Below are 22,363 nucleotides of genomic sequence, written 5' to 3' on the forward strand. Positions count from 1 at the left end.
GGCCGCAAACCAGGGGCCTCCACCAGCCTGAACTGCTGCTCCTGATGACAGCTGCTCGCTGCCTCCGCACAGCGGCCTTTGCCCTCGGCGCCCATCTGTGTGGACAGCCCTTTCCCCTCCATCCCTCCATCGCTGCCCTGCTGGCCTCCTCCCCTACTTCTCCCAACAATCCTGGGGGCTAAGGGACTTCTTCCCCATTTCACAGATGACACAAGTGGGGCTCAGAGGTGGAGGCACTTGTCCAAGGCCGCCAAGATTTGAGCCCACATTTGGGGGCACAGAGTCCTCGGGCTGGAACCAGCTGTGGGTCTAGAGCAAAGGCCCTGGGCCTGGGGGCACCCAGTGTCCCCTGGAAACAGTAGTGGGTGAGCAATGTGGTGAGAGTCTGTCCCCAGGGAGGCAGGGGAGGCTTCAACAATTCATGGGTGCAGGTGTCCATGGAATGGCCTAAGGCTGGAACCTCAGAGGGTCTGGGCGTGGCAGGAGCCCATGGAGTACCAGCTGGGCCTGGGGGCATGTGGCCCAGAAGAAGAACTGTGATGTGTGGCCACAATGGCATTTCCTGACCCACCTGCACTGCTAGAACCTTGCAGCTGCCCCATTAGACATGGAGCCTCGGTGTGGGGAGATGGAGAGAGTCCTGGAGGTGGATGGTGGCGTGGTTGCCCAACAGTGCAAATGCTTACTGCCCCTGAAATACACACCACAGGTAAGGTGCTAGGTTTCATGTTAATGTGTATTTTACCATTGACTCATTTTTTAAATAAAGCAAAGGAGCGCGCCCTGGCTGCAGGTAGCAAGCAGGGTTCCTAGCACCTCCGACAGGGGTGACATCTCCGACCCCTGACCCAGGACCACTAGTTACATAAATTCTACTGAGGTGGACAGAGCCCAGATTCCAGGTCGCGCAGTGGGTCGCCCAGCGTCCTGGGATACAGAGCGGGAAGAGCAGGGGTTTCTGACTGGCTTTTCCTCCCAGGCTGGCCCTGGGGTGGGGGGTGGGGGCGCTGAAAGGCCTGGGAGGCTCTGCTGCGCTTGGCATATAGACCCTGAGGCTGCCACCTCGCTGTGGCTGATGGGAAAGGCAAAATTTATTATCTTCACCAGTGTCCAGATCCGTGACATTACGCAAATTCACGTCGTTGTGCAGCATTCCCCACCTCCCCCCTCCAGAACTTTCTGTCTTCCCAAACTGGAACTCTGTCCCCGTGAAATGCTAACTCCCCACCCTGAGCCCCGAGCCCCTGCCCCCACCATCTACTTCTGTTCCTATGGATGTGACTCCGGTGAGTGGGATCATGCAATATTTGTCTTTTGTGACTGTTTCATTTCACTTTTTTCTGAATCACACAAGTGACTAGTAATGAGAATATGACACATCCTTGTAAAATGTCAAGCGCCATCGGTAGACACAGGGAAAGTCAAGCCAGGGCCTCGCGCCTCCCCGGGACGGGACCACTTGCTCCCCAGATGCTTGGCCTGCGGCAGTGACGGGTCCCGACCTCCCTGCCCAGGTCTGTCTCTCATCCCTGGTTCTTCAGCAGTGACAGGAGTTCAGGTGCCTTGTGGCTGTTCCCAGCCCTGCAGCCCCTATGCCCACTGGGTAGGGAGATGCAAGCACAGGGCTGCTGTCCAGGGGCTTGTGCCCAGGAGCCCCTTGCCAACCAAGAACGGGCTGCCAGTAAATGAAAGCGTGATCCTGACCTTGGGGACCCCACACTGTCCCAGCCAAGATGTAAACAGGCTCTGACAATTTCTGGTCGCCTCCATGCTCCTCCCGGTCCAGCCCTGTCACTGCTCCCTGGACCAGCGTGTTCACCTGCACCCCGGTCTCCTGGCTCCCATTTTCACACACCCCATGTCTGTCACCCCCGGTCAGGGGCTAGAGAGCACCTGTGAGCACTCAAGTCAGGACCTGACCCTCCATGGCACCCACCTTACTTGGGTAGAAGTCTGAGTCCCCCCCACCACCCACCAGACCCTGCACAACCTGCCCCATTACTTCCCTGCCCTCCCCTCCTCCCGCTCACCGCACCTCAGCCACACTGGCCGCCCTTCAGCTGGAATGCTCTCACCTCATTCCCACCTCGGGTGCCTTGCACCTGCTGTTCCCTCTGCCCACAACACCCTTGCCTCATCCATTTTTACATGTCCCCATCTTCAGAGAAAGCTTCCTTTCCAGTCTAAAGTCAGCACAGGGTGTGACAGACACCACCAGTATTCTCTGTCTGGCTGCAGGTGGTGGTACACAAACGGGTACTGATAAGACAAATTTGTGGAGCTGAACACCTAACGTTTGTGTGCTGGGTTGCATTATGTCAAATCTCAGTAAAAAGTAATAAAAACGACAAACCTCCCACATGAGTCACTCCTTTTCATATTACCACAATTTCAGTTTTCTGAATCTGTTTCATCTTGACCTGTTTCCTACCCACCTCCCTGGCTGGAACCCCAGTTCCAGGAAAGGTGAGATCTCTGCCTTATTTCTGCTGTGTCCTCAGCACCTCGAATGTTCCTGGGTCATAATAAACACTTTAACGTTGGCTGAAGGAAGAATAAACATAAAGAAATGGAGACCCAGAAAGGAGAAACAATTTGTCCACGGTCACGGAAGGACGTAATCAAGACGGAGATACGACTTTTCCACTTCTGGCCAGACTTGCACACCTCTGAAGCTTTCTAGGGTTGATGAGTGCATTCCAGGTACTCCAAAACCATTCAGGAAACTCCAGCTGCGAGGGGTCTGTAAGGATATGTTTCACCAGGATATATTTCATACCCCAGGACAAAGCCAGGACCGTCAATGGCCGAACTTTTCATTCCAGGATTCATGTGGATTAATAAGTGGCCCATGAGTTAAATATAATGTATAACCTAAGCCATGTTAGCCTTCCCACTCTCCCTGCACCCCCCAATTTGACTTCCTGTCCCTCTCCTCTCCCCATGACCCAATTAATGAGTCATCTGCCCGAATCACCACTTCGATCCTGCCACTCCCTGCCTCGATGGCCTCAAAGGCTTCACCGCCCCAAAAATAGTTCGCTTCATTCCGGGGGCATTCGAATTCCTCGGTGTCTATTCCTATTTATTGCCTCCTCCCACCATTCCACACATGCACCTGCCCTTCCACCTCCCTTCCCGTCTCCACCTCAGCACCTTTCCTGTTTTTAGGTAGTTCTAGATTCACAGGAAAACTATATGGAAAGTTCAGAGGTTTCCCACTGTTCCCCACTATCAACGTCCCCACCAGAGTGGGGCCATTTCTTACAATTAATGAACCTACAGTGACACATCATTATGACCCAAAGTCCATAGTTGACAGTGGGGGGAACTCCTGGTGGTGAACATTCTGTGGGTTTGGACAAACGTAGAGTGGCATGCATCTACCACGACAGCCCTAAAAACCCTCTGCGCTCCACCCAGTCATCCATCCCCCCGTAACGCCTGGCAACCACCCATTCATTGATTTACTGGCCCCATAATTTTGCCTCTTCCAGAGGTCACGGAGGTGGAGCCACACAGTATGTATGGAGCCTTTCTTTCACTCAACAGTACGTCTGTAAGCTTCCTCCGTGTCTTTTCACGGCGCGGCACCTCATCTCTTTTTAGTGCTGCTATGCCATTGTCTGATGCACCGTGGTTTATTTATCCATTCACCTGCTGGAGGATATCTCGGGTGCTTCCATTTTGGGGCTGTTATGAATAAAATGGCAGCAAACATCCATGCGTGAGTTTTGTGTGAACGTAGTTCTCAACCCATTTGGAGTTGCAAATACGGAGGAGGGCGATCGCTGGATCATATAGAGAATGCTTAGTTTTCTAGGAAACTGTTAAACTGTCTCCAAGATGTTGTGCCATTTGTACTATTTGTGTAGATTTTATATCCTGCAAATTTGCTGGATTTGCTTATTTTTAAAATTGAGATATAATCAACATATAATAGTTCATTATTTCCAACAGTTTGTGTGTGTGTGTGTGTGTGTGTGTGTGTGTGTGTGTGTGTGTGTGTAGACTCTAGGGTTTTCTATATAAAACTTGTTTTCTACTTCTTTTCAGATTTGAATGTGTATTATTTCTTTTTCTTGCCTAATTACTCTGGCTCGAACTTCCAATACTGTGTTGAGCAGAAGGGATGAAAGCAGGCCTCCTTGTCTTATTCCTGGTTTTAGGAATAAGTCTTTTGACTTCTGAACCACAGGAGTGTTTCACCTACTCAATCTAAATGAAAATTTTCTCTCATGTTCCACTTCCATTCGAGAAGTGGCCTCTGCCCTCTGCAGCACTGGGTAGGCCTGTGCATATAGACACATCCCTCCCTGTTCTTCCTCCTGGAGTCCTTGGGGACAAGGGGGTCTCTCAGGCAGTTTTGAATCCCCTCCAACCACCAACTCAGGGCTCTCTCCATGTTCTCAACACAGGTTTGCTTTTGAGTCTGATGTTCTGTTTAAAAGGAAGGACTGATAGCCCCATACAAAGTTTGAGTTCCGAATAAATCAAAATCCCAATGAAAGGGGAATTCAGAAACAGCACGTCACTGATGTTATAGCCACACCAATGATAATTTCTCTCCTTTTCACTTACTTATTTAACTCTTACTACAGGCAGGGCTGGAGGTAGAAGCCATGGTCTCTGATGTCCCATGGGTTATGGGTGGAGATAACTGATGGTGACCTAGTCAAGGCAGACACCCAATTCCACTTTTTGGGAGGCACCAACTTACCCTCTCTCTCTGCTGACTGCTGGGCCACAGGCCGTATTTCTTCAGGCAGAGACCTATTCTGATCTGAACCTCCTAAGGAATTAGGCAAAAACCAGGACAAGATGGGCTGCCCATTCAAATGAGGACCATGCCTACCCAGGGTTGGCTTAGGTGATTTTGCAAGCCCAGCAACTTTCAAATAAAGAGGAGCTCAGAGGAGGATTATTTGTAAGTGCTTACAAGAAAAGTCTTCCCTAAAGAGAATAAACAAATATATACAGTTGTAATACAAAGACAGCCCCCTCTTAAAAAATAAAGGGAATCCATATATGATGTCTATTATGTGCCAAGAGTGGCTGTAATCACTATATTAAATAAATATATATAATATATATAAGTATATAATACATAATTATATAAAATACAGATTTATATAATTTATAAAATACATGTTTACTTAATCCTCACAACACTTTTATGAGCGAGTTACAGAAAACCAACTGCAGGCTTCAAAAAGTAGAAGAGAAATCAGCGTGGCCCCGTCCCCAGGGCACTAATGGACCACGTCTGTGCGTGGCAGCGACAGCAGGCAGGTCCGGAGGAGAGCTTCCAGGCCTTGGCATCTCCGGAATGTTCTTTTCAGCGCTTTTGTGGCCCTTTTCCAGGCCTGCCTTTATATCTACATAGAATTAGCTCTGGAGACTTACTAAGCTCAGTTCCTTTTAGGAAGAGAGCCTCTTCCTGGTAACTCTTTCCAGGCCTGCTGAGGAGAAAGGACCTTCCACCACCAAATGGATAAGAAAAAGCCGCTCACAGCAGAAACTGAACTTGTGAGGTATTGTAATTTTTCTGAAGGGAAATCAAACCTAGTACACCTGACTTATTAAAAAAAAAAAAAAAGGAGCATATGGTATAAGGAATGAGATCTGACGGTGACACATTCATAAAGGTGCCAACTCCCAGAACTTGCCCATCCACGCAGGTGTCCCCAGGTGATTGCTAATCAACTCATTTGACCCTGACCCTGAGCCAAGCGAGGGAAGGAGGCATTATTTTCTCCCCTTTGCAGGTTGGGCTCATTTACTCACCCAAGGTCTGCCTGATTCTAAAGCTGGAGCTCTTAACCACAGTCATCGCTTATACAATGTTTCTCCCTGTGGATTAATCACCGTTTTTCCTCCTGGGGTTTCGATCCTCCCCTTTTCGCCTCTGCCCGGTCTTCCCTCATGGGTGTCCCCATAAGCCTGCCGGGAAGTCGTTTCGCTCTGCCAAGGTCAATTTGAAAAACCTGGGACAACTCTGCTCATTCCTGGGGGCAAGACTGCTAGACCCTTGGCGGGGTTCAGACAAGATTCTCGCACGTGCCCTCACACGTGCCGTCCTGGCAAGGGGCCTCGGACAATTCCAGGAATCTCCCAAGTGACTCCCTGAGTCTTAAAACTGCTTTCCTGCAAGCCCTGTGACATTAAGGCAACTCGGTTCAATTCTGAAAGCCCCATTTTGTTTTTATTTTGTTTTGGAGAGAGGAAGCTGTCTATTAACTCCTCCTCCTAAAAGAAATGAATCTTTAGTCCAGACCCCTGCTATAGGATCCAGTGATTTTAGACATGTTTTTTGTTAATAATTCACCCAATGTTTGGATACATTGGATCGTAAAACAGAATCCGTTTTGGGCTGTGCGTTCATGACGATTTTATCTAAATTCGCATTGACTACTGTTTAGATGGCAATTTAGAAGAACCATTTCAAAACCATGTGTGACTAAACTGGGTGAAAATCTATGTACAAACCCTAGACAGGAAAAGACAGGTAGAGAAAGGAGGGGTGAAAACTTCTGACGTTTCTGGTCTTTCCTTTTGAGGCAGGAGATGATCATTCACAGATTAGATGATGTGGAAGATGAGTGAGGGAGCCTTGGGCACCCAAAAGAAACATAGCAATTAAAAATTGACAGAGCACAAATTTCCAGTTATAAAATAAACAAGTCGTAGGGATGTAACGCACATCATGGGGCATATAGCCAATCACATTGTAATTGTATTTACATTTGGAGGTGATGTGGTAACTAGGCTTATTGTGGTGACCATTTCACAACTACAAATGTCAAATCACTGTGTTGTACACCTCAGATGAATATATTATTGTATGTATTTTTACAATTACTACTAAATTGTTTTAAATAAATTTTTAAAAATTAAAGTTGAGATAAATTTGAGAGCGATCTTTCAGGAGATTCACGTCCCACTGAGGGCGCTCAGCTCTTCGCCGGCCACCAAAATACGCCCAAGCCAAGCTGCCTGCCCAGGAAAGCTGTTTTGACAAGGGCTGGAATCCGAGTCGGGGCGTCAGGGGTTAAGGAGCCCATGTCACATCGGCCGTTCGAAACTCCTCCTCTCGAAACTCCTCCCTCGTAGTGAGTGAAGATGTTTGAAAATCACCCCACTGCAAACTCCTCCCCCTTTTGAGAACCCTCACATTGAAATGCTGCAAATGACTGGGGCCCCGCATGCAGTCGCCACCAGGCCGCGCGAAGCCCGGGATCCCAGCGCGGACACTGCGGACAGCAGCCCGGGCGGGGGCGTAGCCGGCAGAGGCTGCGAGAATGAGGCGCGTAGGGTGGGCGGTCGCACTGCTTTTCGCCGCGGCGGGGGCTGCAGGTAAGGCTGGCTCCAGGCGCCCGCGCGGGGTCGGAGTGAACCTCGCCGGATTTGGGGAGCTCCTAGTCATTGCTTTGGCCGGGGGGGTGGTTAGTGAAAAATCACCCCGTCCTTGGAAGACCTGTGGGAAATAGCACGGGGTCCTCAGACGGCTGGAGTCCTGAGCGGGGCTTGAGGGTTTGGGGAGCCTAGGGGGAGTCAGGGGAAAACGGGGTGCGGTTTTCTCGCATGTCTCCCTCTGATGGGGAAACCCTCTCTTCTTCCCCAGAGAGGGACACGGGGATGTCAGGGGCAGGGAACCCCGCACACAGTTACTGTAGGGGTAAAGGTGACCCCAAACGCGGCTGTCCAGCGTGGAGGTCCCTGCTGCGGGCGCTTCCCCGCGCCAGGAGCTCCCGAGGCGGCTAAGTTGGCTTTGTGCTGCTTGAGGTCACCGCGGGCAGCAGGACTTGAGCAGATACCTCCGCGGGCACCCCCTGCGCGGTTGTACCCAAGGCCACCGCCCTCAGTCCCGTCCCCAGCCCGTCGGGCCCGCCCCCCAGCTCCCATTGGGTGCGCTTAGAACAGGCGAGTCTCGAGTCACTCCCCTTGGCCAATGGGAGGCGGCGGCTGCAGAGACGCACGCGGCGCGGGGCGGGGTTGGCGCCCGAGCGGGAGCCGGGCTGGCGTGGGACTCCAGCCGCACCTGGTTGTGCCTGAAGCCCAGGGGTTTGCCTCGTGGCGTCCCGGCCCCCTGGAGTCACCCCCGCGAGTATGGCCGCGGTTTCCTCAGCGGTCCGTGGCGAGGCCTTCCTCCCCACTTTGTCCACCGGGGCTCCCGTCCACGACAGGCTCACCGACGTGCCCCAGGCCACCCTCAGGAGTCGGTCCCCTCCCAGAAGGAAACGTAGCCTCAGAAACTCCTGCCCCTCCTCCGACGGAAGCTAAAGGCGGAGAACTTCAGCCGGGGCGGGGCGGGGAGCAGGAGCCAGCGACCCTGGACGACCCCTCGGACTTGCCCTGTTCGTTGAATTGAACTGCCCACGTGACGATTTTTCGTTTTAGGGGGTTTCAAGTTTAGGTACGGGGCTAGAGGCCAGGTGGTGGCGATCCTGAGTTTTGCAGTGGTTTTAAAGAGCTGCGGGAGGCATTTGACCTCGCCCCGGGAGAATAGATAAATGGTCCTTTCCGACTTACCTCCGCCTCTGACTATAAAAGGATCGGGATCGCCTGATAAACAGGATTGCAGGAAGCTTTTTTTCTTTTTATTGGTAGGGGGCTGGCTTTGAGTGGACAGCTTTGAACGCTTGCAATGCGTACCTGGGACACCGGTTTCTGCGGGGAAGGGAGGGGGGAGGGGGGCGGCTGCTGCCGCAGAGCAGAGGACTGTTGATATTGTAGAGGCCACCCAGCTGTGAGGCGGAGGGAGCGTGTCCTGATAACCTGTGTTTCACACGCTGATGGACCGCATCCCTAAGAGGAAATGATGGCAGTGAAGCGTTGAACAAGACGTGCTTAGTTTCCTTCCCCGGGTGGCTGAGGATCGGATGGATCCTCTGTGGCTCCAGGAGACTTCCCCAGTCCTGGTGTGTTTCTCCAGACTCCGGAGAGCTGGCAGCTACTTCTCACCTGGCGTGAACACCGCCCCGTGCATCTGCTGCAGCCCTGACTGCCCCAGCTTGCCTCGCTGTCCTCAAAGCATTTGGGGTGGGGCTGGGCAGCCCTTGTCCGTTTGCTTTGGAGTCGGGCATAGTTGGACTCTGCCCTGAGTGCCTTCAGCCAGATCAAAATTAGTGAACAATTGTGTGTTGTATCAGAATTGACAAAGGTTGCACCCAAATTCAGAGAAAGTGGAGCGGATCCTGGTAAGAGTTGTGTCTGTCTGCTTTATCAACGTGCCCCAGAGGGATTCTTTGGTCCTTGCTAGACAGACTTTTCTTCCAGGGCAACTCAGGCAAAAGATCGAGCTTTTCTGAGACTGTGTATCTTTAAGGGGCATTATGAGTCTCAATTCTGTCCACTCAGGATATTCTATCCAATTCTAGAAGGCTTTGTTGCTCGAGGCTTTGATGGCCCTTCACATTCCACAATTTTTATTAAGTACATGAATGGCACCCACACTTTACGTGGCTTTCAAGCAAGGGACTATTTGTTGCTAAGACACTTAAAGTAACCAACAGTGAATAGTCACAGAAACAAAAGCCACCCTTCCCCAAAGGAGCAGACAACATTTACCATCCAGGTCACCCCTGGGGAAAATCCCTGGCATCACCTCCTCTGGAAAAGAGCACCAGTAAATTGATTTCTAATTCATGACGGCTGAGTCTAAGCTCCAGCCATTTCCTTTTTTTCAAAGAAATGCCTTCGGTTTCCCTGAACAACTGCCTTCAGCCGCCCGGGGTTGGGGGGGGGGGGGCGGGCAGTGGGCATCGAAAGTATTTACCACCTCATTTGTGTGCTGGATAAAAAGCAGAAATGTGTGTTCTCCATTTCTGTTTCGATAACCTTGTTGCTGACCTGTCACTCGTGACGGGAGAGATCGAAAAGTTAGTTTAAATACTTTTTTTAAAGGCCTGGGGTAGGGGGCGATGGGATGCGGTGTTTATGTAATTTTAGGCATCCCCAGTAATAAGGAGATGTAGGATTAGGACCTGTTCCAGTTTGCTTTGGCTGAAATTCAAATGAAACTGACATGAAAAACCCAAACCTTACATTTGCATCTGGGCGGTAACAAAGCCCGTGGTTTCTTAAGAGCTGCAGGTTTTGAAACAGGACTGGTTAGGTGCCTGTGCTCAGGATGGTAGTGTTTCCTGCTGTAGGGACGCCCATCTGATGCGCTGTCACTGGTGCTCATTCTGTATCTCATCACATTATCTCCTAGTGATTCCGGGGTTCTTGTTTGTGGAGCTGAAGATTGAACTTAGCAAACACCCAAGGTAGAAGAGCCAGGGAGAGGCTTTTATTTAGAGATACAGTGAGGGGACAGAGCTCCTGGTGGGGACAAGAGAGCCCGTAGTGGTGCACTGTGTAGGGGTTTTATAGGCAGGTGAGGATTTTGGGGAATGTGAAAAAAAGCTTAGGGCGTGAACTTGTTAAGTGGTCCCTGAATATTTAAAATTAACACAAATTTACAGCTCTGATTTCTCTCTGAGATACTGGCATCTTGGTCTGGGAATATATCGCCCCAAGATGGGCTGAGTTACTGTCTGTTTGCTAAAGAGGAAGTTAAGAATCTTACTTCTTAACTTCCTGGGGGTTAAAATGCAATCTTATCTTTTACATGGAATCCTTTCTGCCTTTGACTGTGTTCTCTGTGACTGGGATTACTTGCAATGTTCGTTGCCCAGGTTATACATTACTTGATTACGGGATGGAGGAAAAGCAGCATCTGGGCAAAGTTAAAGATAAGCCGGGCCTTTTAGCGGGTAAAGTAAACTTTACAACAGCCGCATTTAATTGACACAATGAAGAAAGGGGCTATGTGGAGGTATTTTCTGATCTGGGGGATATTCAAACATTCCAGACCAAGTTACTCCTGGCTTTTTAGTTTTAACTAATCTCACTGAAGAATGCTTATATTCCTAGTTTGATATTTTACTTTAGAGAATGAATGTGTCTCTCTGTCTGCTTAATTGTTTAATACAGAGTTTTGATAGGGGTCTTTTTCCAGAGGCCCTCCCCCTACTCTGACTACACCCATGGTCCATGTCTCACCAGCAAGGTCAAGGGACTTGATTTCCAGTTGACTGCTGTCTGGCTGTGCCTGTAACAGTAAAATCCATCCACGTCTCAGAGCTGATGGCCAGCTGCCACATGACCTGTTCTGATAGAAATCGGTAGTGGTGGTGTCTTCCTGTTGGTGAGGTCAGCAGCCATCTGTGGCTACCAATTATCTGGGGGGCTATTGACAGGAGAAGAGCAGATGTCCACAAAAGTGTTTTACTGTTCTTATCCCTCTTTAAAGGGTCCTAAAGTGTTTTTTACTGCTTCCACTCTTTGCAGTTGCTCATGTTCCTTGTAAGTGAATTCGTGATAAAGGAAACTGCAATCATGTCCTGGTTGCAGGTGGGGATGTCAAGCTCCAATTCCAGGATCCTCATGGTGAATGGCCCTTGCTTGAACTTCCTTTTTAATTTTTTCTGAGTCCTAGAATACGCACCCTGTATGCAGGCAGCCAGAAGTGAATCACTTCCTCCTCCTGACACAATTTCCATTCAGCTGTGAGTCAGCCGGGTGTGGGGTGCCCTGTAGAGGCACTGTCAGGGAGACACCCTGTTCAGATCAGTCGTTGGGCAATTCAGTTATCGGTAGGTGTGACCGCGGCAAGATTCCAAAACTCAACTCATTCTCCTCTTTATCTTCTCTCTCTCTGTCTCCTCCTCACCTAGGCTCTTCACCTCAAGCCTGACCTCCTTGTAATTCACAGGTCCCAAGTTCCCGTTGCTTCATCTAAATAATCCTTGTGTTTATCTTTATCACCTCTATCCCCCTTTACCCAACCCACCCCTCCCAACCTTCCTAATCTCACCTGACTGGTTTCCAAACTTCTAGCAGGAACCTTGGACGTGAACTTTGAAGACCCACAGTTTGTTTTCTTTTTAAATTAAGGTATAATTAAATACCATAAAATGAACAGATATTAAATGAACAGTTCAGTGAGTTTTGATAAAAGTCTATCTCCGTGTAACCACCTCCCATCAGGATACAGATTCTTGCTAACCTCCCAGAATATTCCCTTGTGCCCCATTCTAGTTTAATTACCACCCGCACATACCCGAGGCAGCCACTAATCTGAGTTCTGCACTAGAGCTGAGTTTTGCCTGAACTACAACTTCACATAAATGCAATCAGAGTACGTCCTCTTGAGCAAAAGAAACCAGGCACATGTAATGTTTCAGAGCTTCTTGTGTTGATGTGTTTATCAGCCATTTGTCTTGTTGAGCTGTGGCCCCTTGGGTGGACATGGCCTCACCTGTCTGGTCTTTAGCTGGTGTTTATTACATCAGGCTTAGCCAGGCTCCCTTTTTGTTTTGTTTTTCAATCCTCACAGCATTCTTCCAGAAATAGAACTGCTCTTCTCCCCCATTTTACCGATGAGGAAACTGAGGCCCACAGGAGTCAGTCAGTTGCCCAAGTCCTTCTAGTTAAATGGTCTGGAGGGCCATTTAAACCCACGTCTGTCCATTAATAACCACCGCACTACACTGCTTCTCAGGGAATCTACACAGAAGTGCTGGGTGAACCATCAAAGTAGAAATGATGCAGGGGACCATCTTTCTCCCATGGGTCCCCGCACCAGAAATGCCAAATCAGCTTTCACCCTCCGTGCATATTTGAGAACTCAAATATATACACCCATAAATATGTAAGTAAGTAAATACAAAGCACACAAATAGTTATTAGAAAAATAATCTTTACAAGGAAAAGCAACCCAAATGTTAGTTTCAACGTGCTCCATATACTCCAGGGTGGTAAAAACATGATCTTTTGGCAATGTCCTCCAAAATTGCTAAAAATGGGGAACATTCCTTGATAGCTGCAATCAAGTCGTGGGAAACCATAGACCATCTTACCTTTCCCTGGCATCCTGTGGCTATGATATACCACCTTGTATAAATATAATACACTCCTCTGGTTTGCCAAAGTCAACCAGAGGAGAGTGATACAGTGAACAGATGGTGTCCCATTCTCTAGGAAGTTTCAAACTGGGTCCCATAGCCCCCGGCACCCAGAGCCTTCAGTCCAGGTTCCAGACTGTGTCAAGCCTGGCTACAATGTTAAAAGGCATCTGGGGTTCTCCAGGTGAGAACTTCTTGTCTACCCCCATTGGAATGAGCAAACGGAACAGAAGCCACTTGGGGGGTTATAAAATTGGAGCAAAGGAATAAAGCCAGAGAGAGATACACAGTGATTGGGTTTATGGTTCTTTCACTTATTTTATTTGCTTTTCAAAATTTCAAGAATAAAGCATTCTTAGAAGAAAGTCAGACAACTCTGAAGTGAATTAAGGAAGCCCCCTTGACCACTATTCCCTATGTAAAAGCACGGATAAGATTTTGTTGCTTAAAAAAAGATAGGACCACGGTGAACTATCACAAACTATATGGCAGCTTGCTTTTTTCTCCTCTAAGATTGAGGGCAGCTTCCCATGTCACAGCATAGGATGACTGACACCTTTTTCAATGGTTGTGGATGACACACCTTATTGTGTATAGATTGTGCATATCTAAGTTTGCGTGTATAGCTATATATCTACAGTTAGATAGAGATATACCTTTTTAAGTTAGGTTGTAAATTAATTAACTTGGAGACAATTCACGCTTCCATTTTGGCTGAGAATGGGGTGAGCTGGGGCCTCTGAACTCTCCATCATTTCGCATGCTTGCTTTCATATGGCTTCAAGCCCTAAAGTCTTCCTTCACCCCCTCCAATGCCCCACAAATCTTTATTTGCCTTCCTTATTTAAAATGGAAGCATTCTAATGTATGTAATCTTTTACTTTAAGGACTTTAAAAAAATAACCTTTTAATTTGGGGGTTAAAAGAAAAGTTGCAAAGATATTGTGGAGAATTCTCCTATACCCCTTGTCCAGCTTCCCCCAATGGTAACATCTCATATACTGTCAAAAGTAAGAGATTAACTTTGGTATGTTACTATTAACTCTGAACTTCATTTGGATTCGATTTTTCCTCTCATGACCCTTTCTTCTTCTAGGATCCAGTCCAGAATTCCACGTTGCATTTGGCCCTAAGGTCTGATCACTCTCAACCAGTTGGTCTCCAAACTATTTGAACCATACACCGCCCATCAATAAAGAAATTTTGCTCATGTCCACCCCAACATAAATATTCATTACATATTATGTCTATTATAAAACATAACTATACTAAGAAGCAGAAATGTTGAAAATGTGAAATAAAAATCAAATGCACTTTAAAAATTATCCTGTTATTCATGGTGGCTTCCTACCACGGTAGTTCAAATCTCAAGTCACAAGGTAGTTAGGGCAAGCAAGGTTAATCATTAGCAGTTGGGCACATGAAGTCACATTTCAAATAACGTTCTTGAACATTTGATTGCTTGTTTTTTAGCCTGACATCTCACGTAGCCGATTGAAAGGTATGTTTTGTCTTGGACGTTGGGGGTACGAGGGACAAAGAGCTCATTACTTAGGAGTAAGCGTGTCAACACTGCCATTTAAGACCACAGCCTGGAATCCACTCACATCTCATTAGCTTAAGGTTGGTCACGGGGCCAAACCTAGGTGCAGGGGAGGTTGTGAGATTAAGGACCGTGTTTTGGGTTTTCCGCCCAGCTAAAACTTGAAGGCCTTAGTCATGTGCAGAAGGATAAACATTTGGAAACATTATTCAGCAGTCGCAAAGCTAAATAAATATGCAGGCAAGGTTTTTTTGTTTTTTGGTTTTTTCAGACAACCAAAGTGCAATTTTACCTGTCACCAGTTTCTAGGCCAAGTTTCTAGGCAATACTACCTTGGGTAAAAACAAATTGTGGATATTTAAAGAAAACATCAAGGGAAAAAGAAATATCTGAATATATAAAAAGACTAACACAGTTTGATCCTTCTTTTTTAAGATCTAGAGCGAAGGGGAGGTTTCTCTGATAGAGCAAGCAGAATCATTAAAGTATCTACTCTTTCCTATTCTTCCTGTCTGGAAGGTTCTCCTAGGAATAGAATCAATTTCTGGGGATGTAATTTCTGCTTCAAGTATGAAGCATTCATTACTTACCTTTGTGGAAAACGAGCTAATGGCTACATTTTGCACAACCCATTAAAGTATTTTGGTTATGGCTAACATTCAAAATTAAGTGACAGAAGAAAAAAAAAATCTTATAAGTATAATGAAACACATAATAAGTGTAGTCATCAACCAAAACTTCTATTTTTACATACTATTTGCCTAGAGAACATCTGACTCAACAGGAAAATCCTGTTAGCTTGTTTTATTGTTTTATGTTTTTTGTCTTATTTATTGATTGATAAAGCATACTGAAGAAGCTGGATCATAATTTTATTGGCCCCATTGTTATTTGATAGGGAATCAAAGTTTATACCTAGAGATAAAAAGACTTCTATTATCAACTATTGTCAATGAATAAAAGTTGGTTTAGATTCCAGTTCACATATAACAATGCATTCTAAATCAAATATCTAGATAATATCTAAAGCTAAATGCAGCCAATATTATTTTGATCTCTTTGCCAAGGTGCAGAAATCACATATTTTAGGAAATTTCCCAAACTCTTACCTTGTCCTCACTTTTATCTGAAAATCTTCAGTTTTTTCATTTCCTAGAAAAAGTTTTCTCTATTATATCTTTTGCTAATACTTCTGTTCCATTTCTTTCAGTATGACCTTCAGATATATAACTATCTCTGCTGCTGAGTCTCTGTTTGCTGGCCTTTACATGAATAATTTCTCATTTGTATCTCTTTATGTTTCCTTCCTACCTACTGGAGAAAGCCTCATGTTTTCCTCCAGCTTAATGATTTAACAGTGTCAGTTTTCCTCATTTCTCTTTTCCAACACAGGTTTGTAATGTGCTAAATAATTTTCTTTGTGAATGTGCAGGGAAGTTGTAATCTTTTGTTCCCTTCTCCCATGGATCCAGTCTTTGGACTCAACAACCACTATGTCAAAGTCTTTCACACTTTTGACAAGTCTCCCTTTTGCATCTGTTCTTTACATTCTTGGCTCTACTTTTGGTTTATGAAATCTGATTTGTTGTGTGTGTTTCATTTCCTGGGAAGCAGACTTATTATGAAAGGAATGTATTTCTGGTTCATTCTTCAGATGGCAGGAAATTGACATGGGTAACGTGGTCAGTTTCTGATTCTGACACGGGATCTTCCCCTTTCCTTCTCTTTCAGTGGAAGACAAATGTCAGAGAAACGAGTTCCAGTGTCGAGATGGGAAGTGCATCTCCTACAAGTGGGTCTGCGATGGGAGCGCTGAGTGCCAGGATGGCTCTGACGAGTCCCAGGAAACATGCAGTGAGTCCCCTTGGGGAGTGACACGCATCCTAACCCTTGTTGGTGATACCGGGTGACAGATGAGGTGAAAATCAATGAACAAGTTGATATATTCAACCATAAATTGGGAGGTGGGGAGAGAAGATCCTACGGAAACTTTCCTATAGTTGTCTTTTTTTTTTGTTAACTGGAATAAAATTCATAAAACATAAAATTGACCATTTTAAACTGCAGTAGCATTAATCCCATGCAACCACCACCTCTGTCTCATTCCCAAACCTATGCATCACCGAACGTCTCATTTTTAACAAGCTCCATCGGATACCCTTCACTTTGGCCCAGAAAGGTGGGCTTGGCACCCTCTTTCTGAAAACTGGGATTTCCCCTTGCAAAGCTAGGGCTGGCGAGGCAGGTCAGGCTTCCCTGTGAGTTAAGGCTCAGTCCTGTTTCTCCCGCAGTGTCTGTCACCTGCAAGTCGGGCGACTTCAGCTGCGGGGGCCGTGTCAACCGCTGCATTCCTCAGTTCTGGAGATGTGACGGCCAGGTGGACTGCGAGAACGGCTCCGATGAGCAAGACTGTGGTGAGTGTGTCCCTCCCTCGGCAGCACGCATGCCTGGCTGTGTCCCTGTGGCCCACCAGGTTCCAAGATGCCGTCAGTATTGATTCCTGCCCAAGCTGCATACCCGGTACTCTTTACTTGGTTCCATCACCTGGGAGCTCATACCAAGCCCCCTTGCACCCCTTGAACCTCCCCTTGACCAGGAGGCATTGTGGGAAATAGCAGTGGTGCTGCCTCCAGAGGTGTCAGCACCCTGGGGTGAGGCTGTCCTTGCTCAGTGCCCGCCACCACCACCACCATGGGGCACCTGCTCCGGGAAGCCCTCGGGACTACCACTGACCACCCCGGGAGGCTGAACACCTGGTACAAACTCGCCTGACACGACTCGATCACCCAGCGAACCACTGAGAAGGGGAAGCTTCCCTGAGCTGAGGGCTTTGGGAATACACAAGGCTGAGTGCCCTGGACAGGGCGGCCCTGGACAGGGCATCCGTCTTAGCTCTTTTGATTTGATTTTTTTCAATTGCATAATTTTTTTTTTTAATGGAAAAAAACCCTGAGAAACAGTAAATAACCCAGATCACATCAAATCTTGAAGTCCACAAAATATAAAAACATGACAGATTAAAGAAAAAAAAAAAGACACAGGATACTGCTTTGCTCACCTTTACCTTAGAAATAAATGCGTGTGAAACCTTGATTAATGATGGTCATTGGGTGACAGGTCTGTGGGGAACATTTTTTAAGTAAAATGGGTGGGTGGTGTTTCCCAGGCACATTTTTTTTCTTCCACCTTTATTGAAATAGAATTAATGTATACCATTATATAAGTTTAAGGTATACATTGTGATGATTTGATGCAGGTATGCAAAATGATTACGCAGTAAGGCTAGTTAATGCCTCCATCACGTCATAGAATAATTTTTTTTTTAATTAACTTTTAATAACAGCAAACTCTTAAATAGCATCTCCTCTGTGCCTGGCCCGTGGACAGATGGGGGAACTGAGGCACGGGAGCCACTGGAGCGGGCTGGGGCGTCCGACCATCAGGGTGCCCCTGACCATTGCCCGGCTGCCTCTCTGGGTCTGCTAACCGGGGTCCGGCCAGCCCATGGCCCAGTGTGCCCATCTGTGGAATGGGCTGGCACTGGGAGGCGGGGCTCCCCGGTGACCAGACTGTCTTGTCTCTCCCGTCTGCACAGCTCCCAAGACGTGCTCCCCCGACGAGTTCCGCTGCCATGACGGCAAGTGCATTGCCCAGGTTTTCGTCTGCGACTCGGACCGGGACTGCCTGGACGGCTCCGACGAGGCGCTCTGCCCAGAGCCCACCTGCGGCCCCGCCAGCTTCCAGTGCAACAGCTCCGCCTGCATCCCTGAGCTGTGGGCCTGCGACGGTGACCCCGACTGCGAGGATGGCTCCGATGAGTGGCCGCAGCACTGCGGGCACCGGGACCCGGCCGGCCCCCGAGGCGACAGCAGCCCCTGCTCGGCGCTGGAGTTCCATTGCCGCAGCGGCGAATGTATCCACTCCAGCTGGCGCTGCGACGGCGACTCCGACTGCAAAGACAAGTCGGACGAGGACCGCTGCGGTAGGCCCGGGGGCTCCCTGCCCCTGTCCCCGCGCCCATCCGACCCCGGCTGTGGGGTGGGCGGTGCCCCTGGGTGGTCAAACGATCTAGAATCACAGGGCAAGAAGCAAGTTGGTCCCATTTCATGTTTCTTCCAGTCTTGGCGATCACATGGCTGGGAAACAACCCCCCACTCCCAGGAGGGACTCTGTCTATAATGCCTGTTTAATTAAAGGCTTTTCTGGCAAGGGGGCAATCTGAGGTGTTATCCTGGGGGCACTTCAGGCCTGGCTTGTGACCTCTGAGATGTGTGACCCCTGGTCAGAGATTAAACCTCATGCGTGGTGCCCTGATGTCCTCCCCTGTAAGATGGGGCAACAACTGTGGCCTCTGCGGACCTGGATTAGAGTCCACGCCACCCAGTAGAACCTTCTGCGATGGGGGAGGTACCCAGGTCTGTGCCGCTCAGGCAGCAGCCGCCAGCCAATGCGGGAAGTGTGGCCCAAGAACCGAATTTTTAGTTTTATTTCATTTTAATTACTTGGAAGGCACCCTGAGCCTGAAATAGCCATGTGGGGCTAGTGGCCACCGGGTTGGGGACAGTGCAGAGGAAGGACATGATGGCGGCCCTGGACCCACGGCAGTGCCCCTTGACCATGGCCCTTCCCGGCGTCGGTGGGGTAGAACCCTTGTGCGTGCGGAGCGTGCTTTCCTCTTCCTGTTTCTTTGGGGGGGTCCCCCACGTGCACGGCTCTCACAGAGGGTAATCGCTGTGTGATGGGACGAGGCTTTTTAAAAAGCCTCGTTTTTAAAACAGTGGAGGACTTTGTATGTATGTGACTTGTCCTGAAACTCAGCACCCACCCCTGTGATCCCCTCGATGGATGGGGAAACTGAGGCATGGGTGGACCGCGTAGCTTTGTGACATGCAGCTGTGAACACCAAACACCCTGTCATCCCACTATTTTTAGCCGTCATCAGAACTCGTGTTTTGCTAGGGTTACGTATGCTCTGATGCTTTCTTTTCAAGTTTTTTTTTCTTCTCCACGTGGGTGAAAAGTAGGATCATTCTCCCTTTTTCCTATGACACAGCAGAGCAAGGACCGCATGCACACACAGCACACCCAAAACTTGGGTGTTTAAGCAAAAAAGGAGAAAGGGGGATCGTTCTGACCACAGATTTATGATCTTTCACTGACACCCTGAAATCAAATGTTTTTTACTGTGAATGTTTTCACTGGGAAACGCAACCCACAGGAAAGCGCATAAAACATTCATCATTCAGCCTGACGAATTAGCTGGAAGCCAGAGCCTCTGTGAGGACCAGCATCAGCCCATCCCAGACACTGCGTGCGTCCTCCAAGGCTGGGTAACGCCGTCCTTTTTCCCCAGGCGTCAGCTCACAGACATTTCTCAGGTTCATGGTTTTAGTCTCTGGAGCGATTGTATTCTGCTCAGTGGAATAGATCTGATTTATCATCATTTGCTGGGCCAGCCTCCGGCTAGATCGGGATCACAGCATTGACTTTCTGCTGAGGATGGCTTGTTGGGTCTGTAGCTTGTCAATAAACTGCATTCTAAGACAACACATTCGCAGAAAGACTGGAGAGTTGTCTAGGAAAACCTTAATTTTTGTTGATAGGGTGTTGGATACGGGGGTGCTTTCTTTCCCCTTTCCTATTTTCCAGACTTTGCTGTGTTACTTTAGTCACTTGGCCACAAACAACACGGTTTGAATTATGTGGGTCTACTCAGGCAGATTTTTTTTGATAAATATATTGGAAAACTTTTTGGAGATTTGTGACAATTTAAAACACAGTTTCTTTTCTCTAGCTTGCTTTCTTGTAAGAATACAGTATGTATAATACATAGAACATGGCAAAAATATGCATTCACTGTCTATTTATGTTACCTGAAAGGCTTCTGGCAATAGTCGGCCATTAGTAGTTAAGTTTTCTTTTTGGGGGTGTGTGGTCAAAAGTTGTATGTGGATTTTTGACTATGTGTGGGGTCAGCGCCCCTAAGCCCTTGAGTTGTTCAGGGTCATCTATGGTAATTTTCCACAATTCTTTTTTGTTGAGGAAAAAGGCACTTATTGCTATAAAAGAAGATTTTCTCAGTTCTGTGTTGGTTAAATTTTAGAATACAAAGACAGGGGTATTGGGGAAGTTTTTCCTCAGTGGTGGGAAGGAAGCCCACCTCTTTCCTCTTTTATCTGCTTTAAAAAGCAGGTAAGATGGATGAGCTGCCGGTCTTCTGGAGAACGAGGCCAGGTGTGGGGTTCCAGGTCTAAAGAGCCCCTGTGCACACACTGCCCCAAGCCCGGTGTCAGCCTGTTGGGCCACTGCCGCTTTGACCGTGCGCCCTCCCTCTTCCCCTCCCCCTGCTCTGCCTTTCCCAGCTGTGACTACGTGCCGGCCGGATGAGTTCCAGTGCTCCGACGGGACCTGCGTCCACGGCAGCCGGCAGTGTGACAAGGAATACGACTGTGAGGACATGAGTGATGAGGTTGGCTGCATCAATGGTGAGCCCTGTGCCTCCCGGGTCCTGGTGTATGTGTGGACAAGCGTGGTGGTCCCAGGAGAGGGTGGAGCCTCCTGTGTCAGCCCCAACCCAGCTGTGTGTCCTTGGGCAACTCACTTGACCTCCCTGAGCCACAGTCCCACTTAACTGAAAAACGTGCATTATGAAGGCACCAGTTTCAGGGTTGCGAGATTAAACAAGGTCAGATCTGGCGTACCAAGCGTGTGTCTTTGAATTCAGTTACACGCACACTACCATTGCACATAAAGCGCTCTCCAGAATCTACAAGGCAGGGCTCCCCTCCTGGGAATGACCCCAGGAGAACCCTCACTCCTGTGTCTCAGGAGACAGGCTCCAGAGCCTGCAGGGACGCTCTGTCCTAATAGCAAAACACTGGGAGCAGCCCACATGTTCAACAGTGGTAGAATTTAGAATTAAGTTTTTAAAATTTCTAATTGGATAAAATATACATAATGTAAAAGTGCTGCTTTTGAAGTAATTTTGTTAAGATATTTAGACACTGAAATGTTTGTGAACAGAAACTCAAATTCTGAAAATGCACTTTTTTTTTTAATTGGGATAAAATACATGTAACATAAAATTGACCATCATAACTTTTTTTTTTTTGGTGTCATTAATCTACAGTTACATGAGCAATATTATGTTTACTAGACTCCCCCCATCATCAAGTGATCAAATTATCTTTAAGTGTCCAGCTGGGTGACATGAAGCACATTCACATTGTCGTAAAAACATCCCCACCATTCATCTCCAGAACGTTCTAGCTTCCCAAACCCTGTTGCCATGAAACAATAGCACCCCCATCCTTTCCCCCAGTCGTTGTCCCCACCATCTACTTTCTATCTGCATGGATGTGCCCCCCTCTAGGGACCTCATGTAAGTGGAATTGTACTTGTCCTTTCGTGTCTGCCTTATATCATGTAGCATTATGTTTTCAAGGTTCATCCATGGTTTTACAAGTATCAGAATTTCCTTTTTCTATATTTCTATAGATTTCTGTAATAGGAAATTTCTATAATTTCCTATTATAAGGCTGAATAATATTCCATTCTATGGATTTCCCACATTTTGTTTTATCAAGTCATCCATATGACACATACTGCTGAGCCTTTAAAATTAATAAAACATAATTATAATGACTATTAAACACCCATGGAGCCACCACCCAGTTTAAGAATTATAATGTCACTATTAATGAAAAATATAAGGAAATGGTCAATCCAAAATTCAGGTGTAGCAAGCAGTAGCAGGATGGCACAGGAAATACAATATAATAATATGATTGCTATAATCTAGTTCAGGGTTCTGCAATCCTTGACTGCAAAAGGGTAGATAATAAATATTTTCTGCCTTGAGAACCAT

At 47.6% G+C, this 22,363-nt stretch overlaps 1 protein-coding gene across 1 annotated transcript in view; it reads left to right on the forward strand.

Moving 5' to 3' along the window:
* The first annotated feature begins 7,150 nt into the window (after positions 1–7,150).
* LDLR (low density lipoprotein receptor) overlaps positions 7,151–22,363 on the forward strand; it is a 29,921-nt gene continuing 14,708 nt past the window's right edge. Inside the window, exons 1-5 of the mRNA XM_017662049.3 lie at positions 7,151–7,356; positions 16,228–16,350; positions 16,788–16,910; positions 18,092–18,478; positions 20,859–20,981. Of these exons, the coding sequence (XP_017517538.2) occupies positions 7,302–7,356; positions 16,228–16,350; positions 16,788–16,910; positions 18,092–18,478; positions 20,859–20,981 (811 nt within the window). The 5' untranslated portion in view covers positions 7,151–7,301. The remainder of the gene's footprint in view (positions 7,357–16,227; positions 16,351–16,787; positions 16,911–18,091; positions 18,479–20,858; positions 20,982–22,363) is intronic.

The sequence above is a fragment of the Manis javanica genome, chromosome 13, assembly GCF_040802235.1.
Source record: "Manis javanica isolate MJ-LG chromosome 13, MJ_LKY, whole genome shotgun sequence".
NCBI classification, from domain to species: Eukaryota; Metazoa; Chordata; class Mammalia; order Pholidota; family Manidae; genus Manis; species Manis javanica.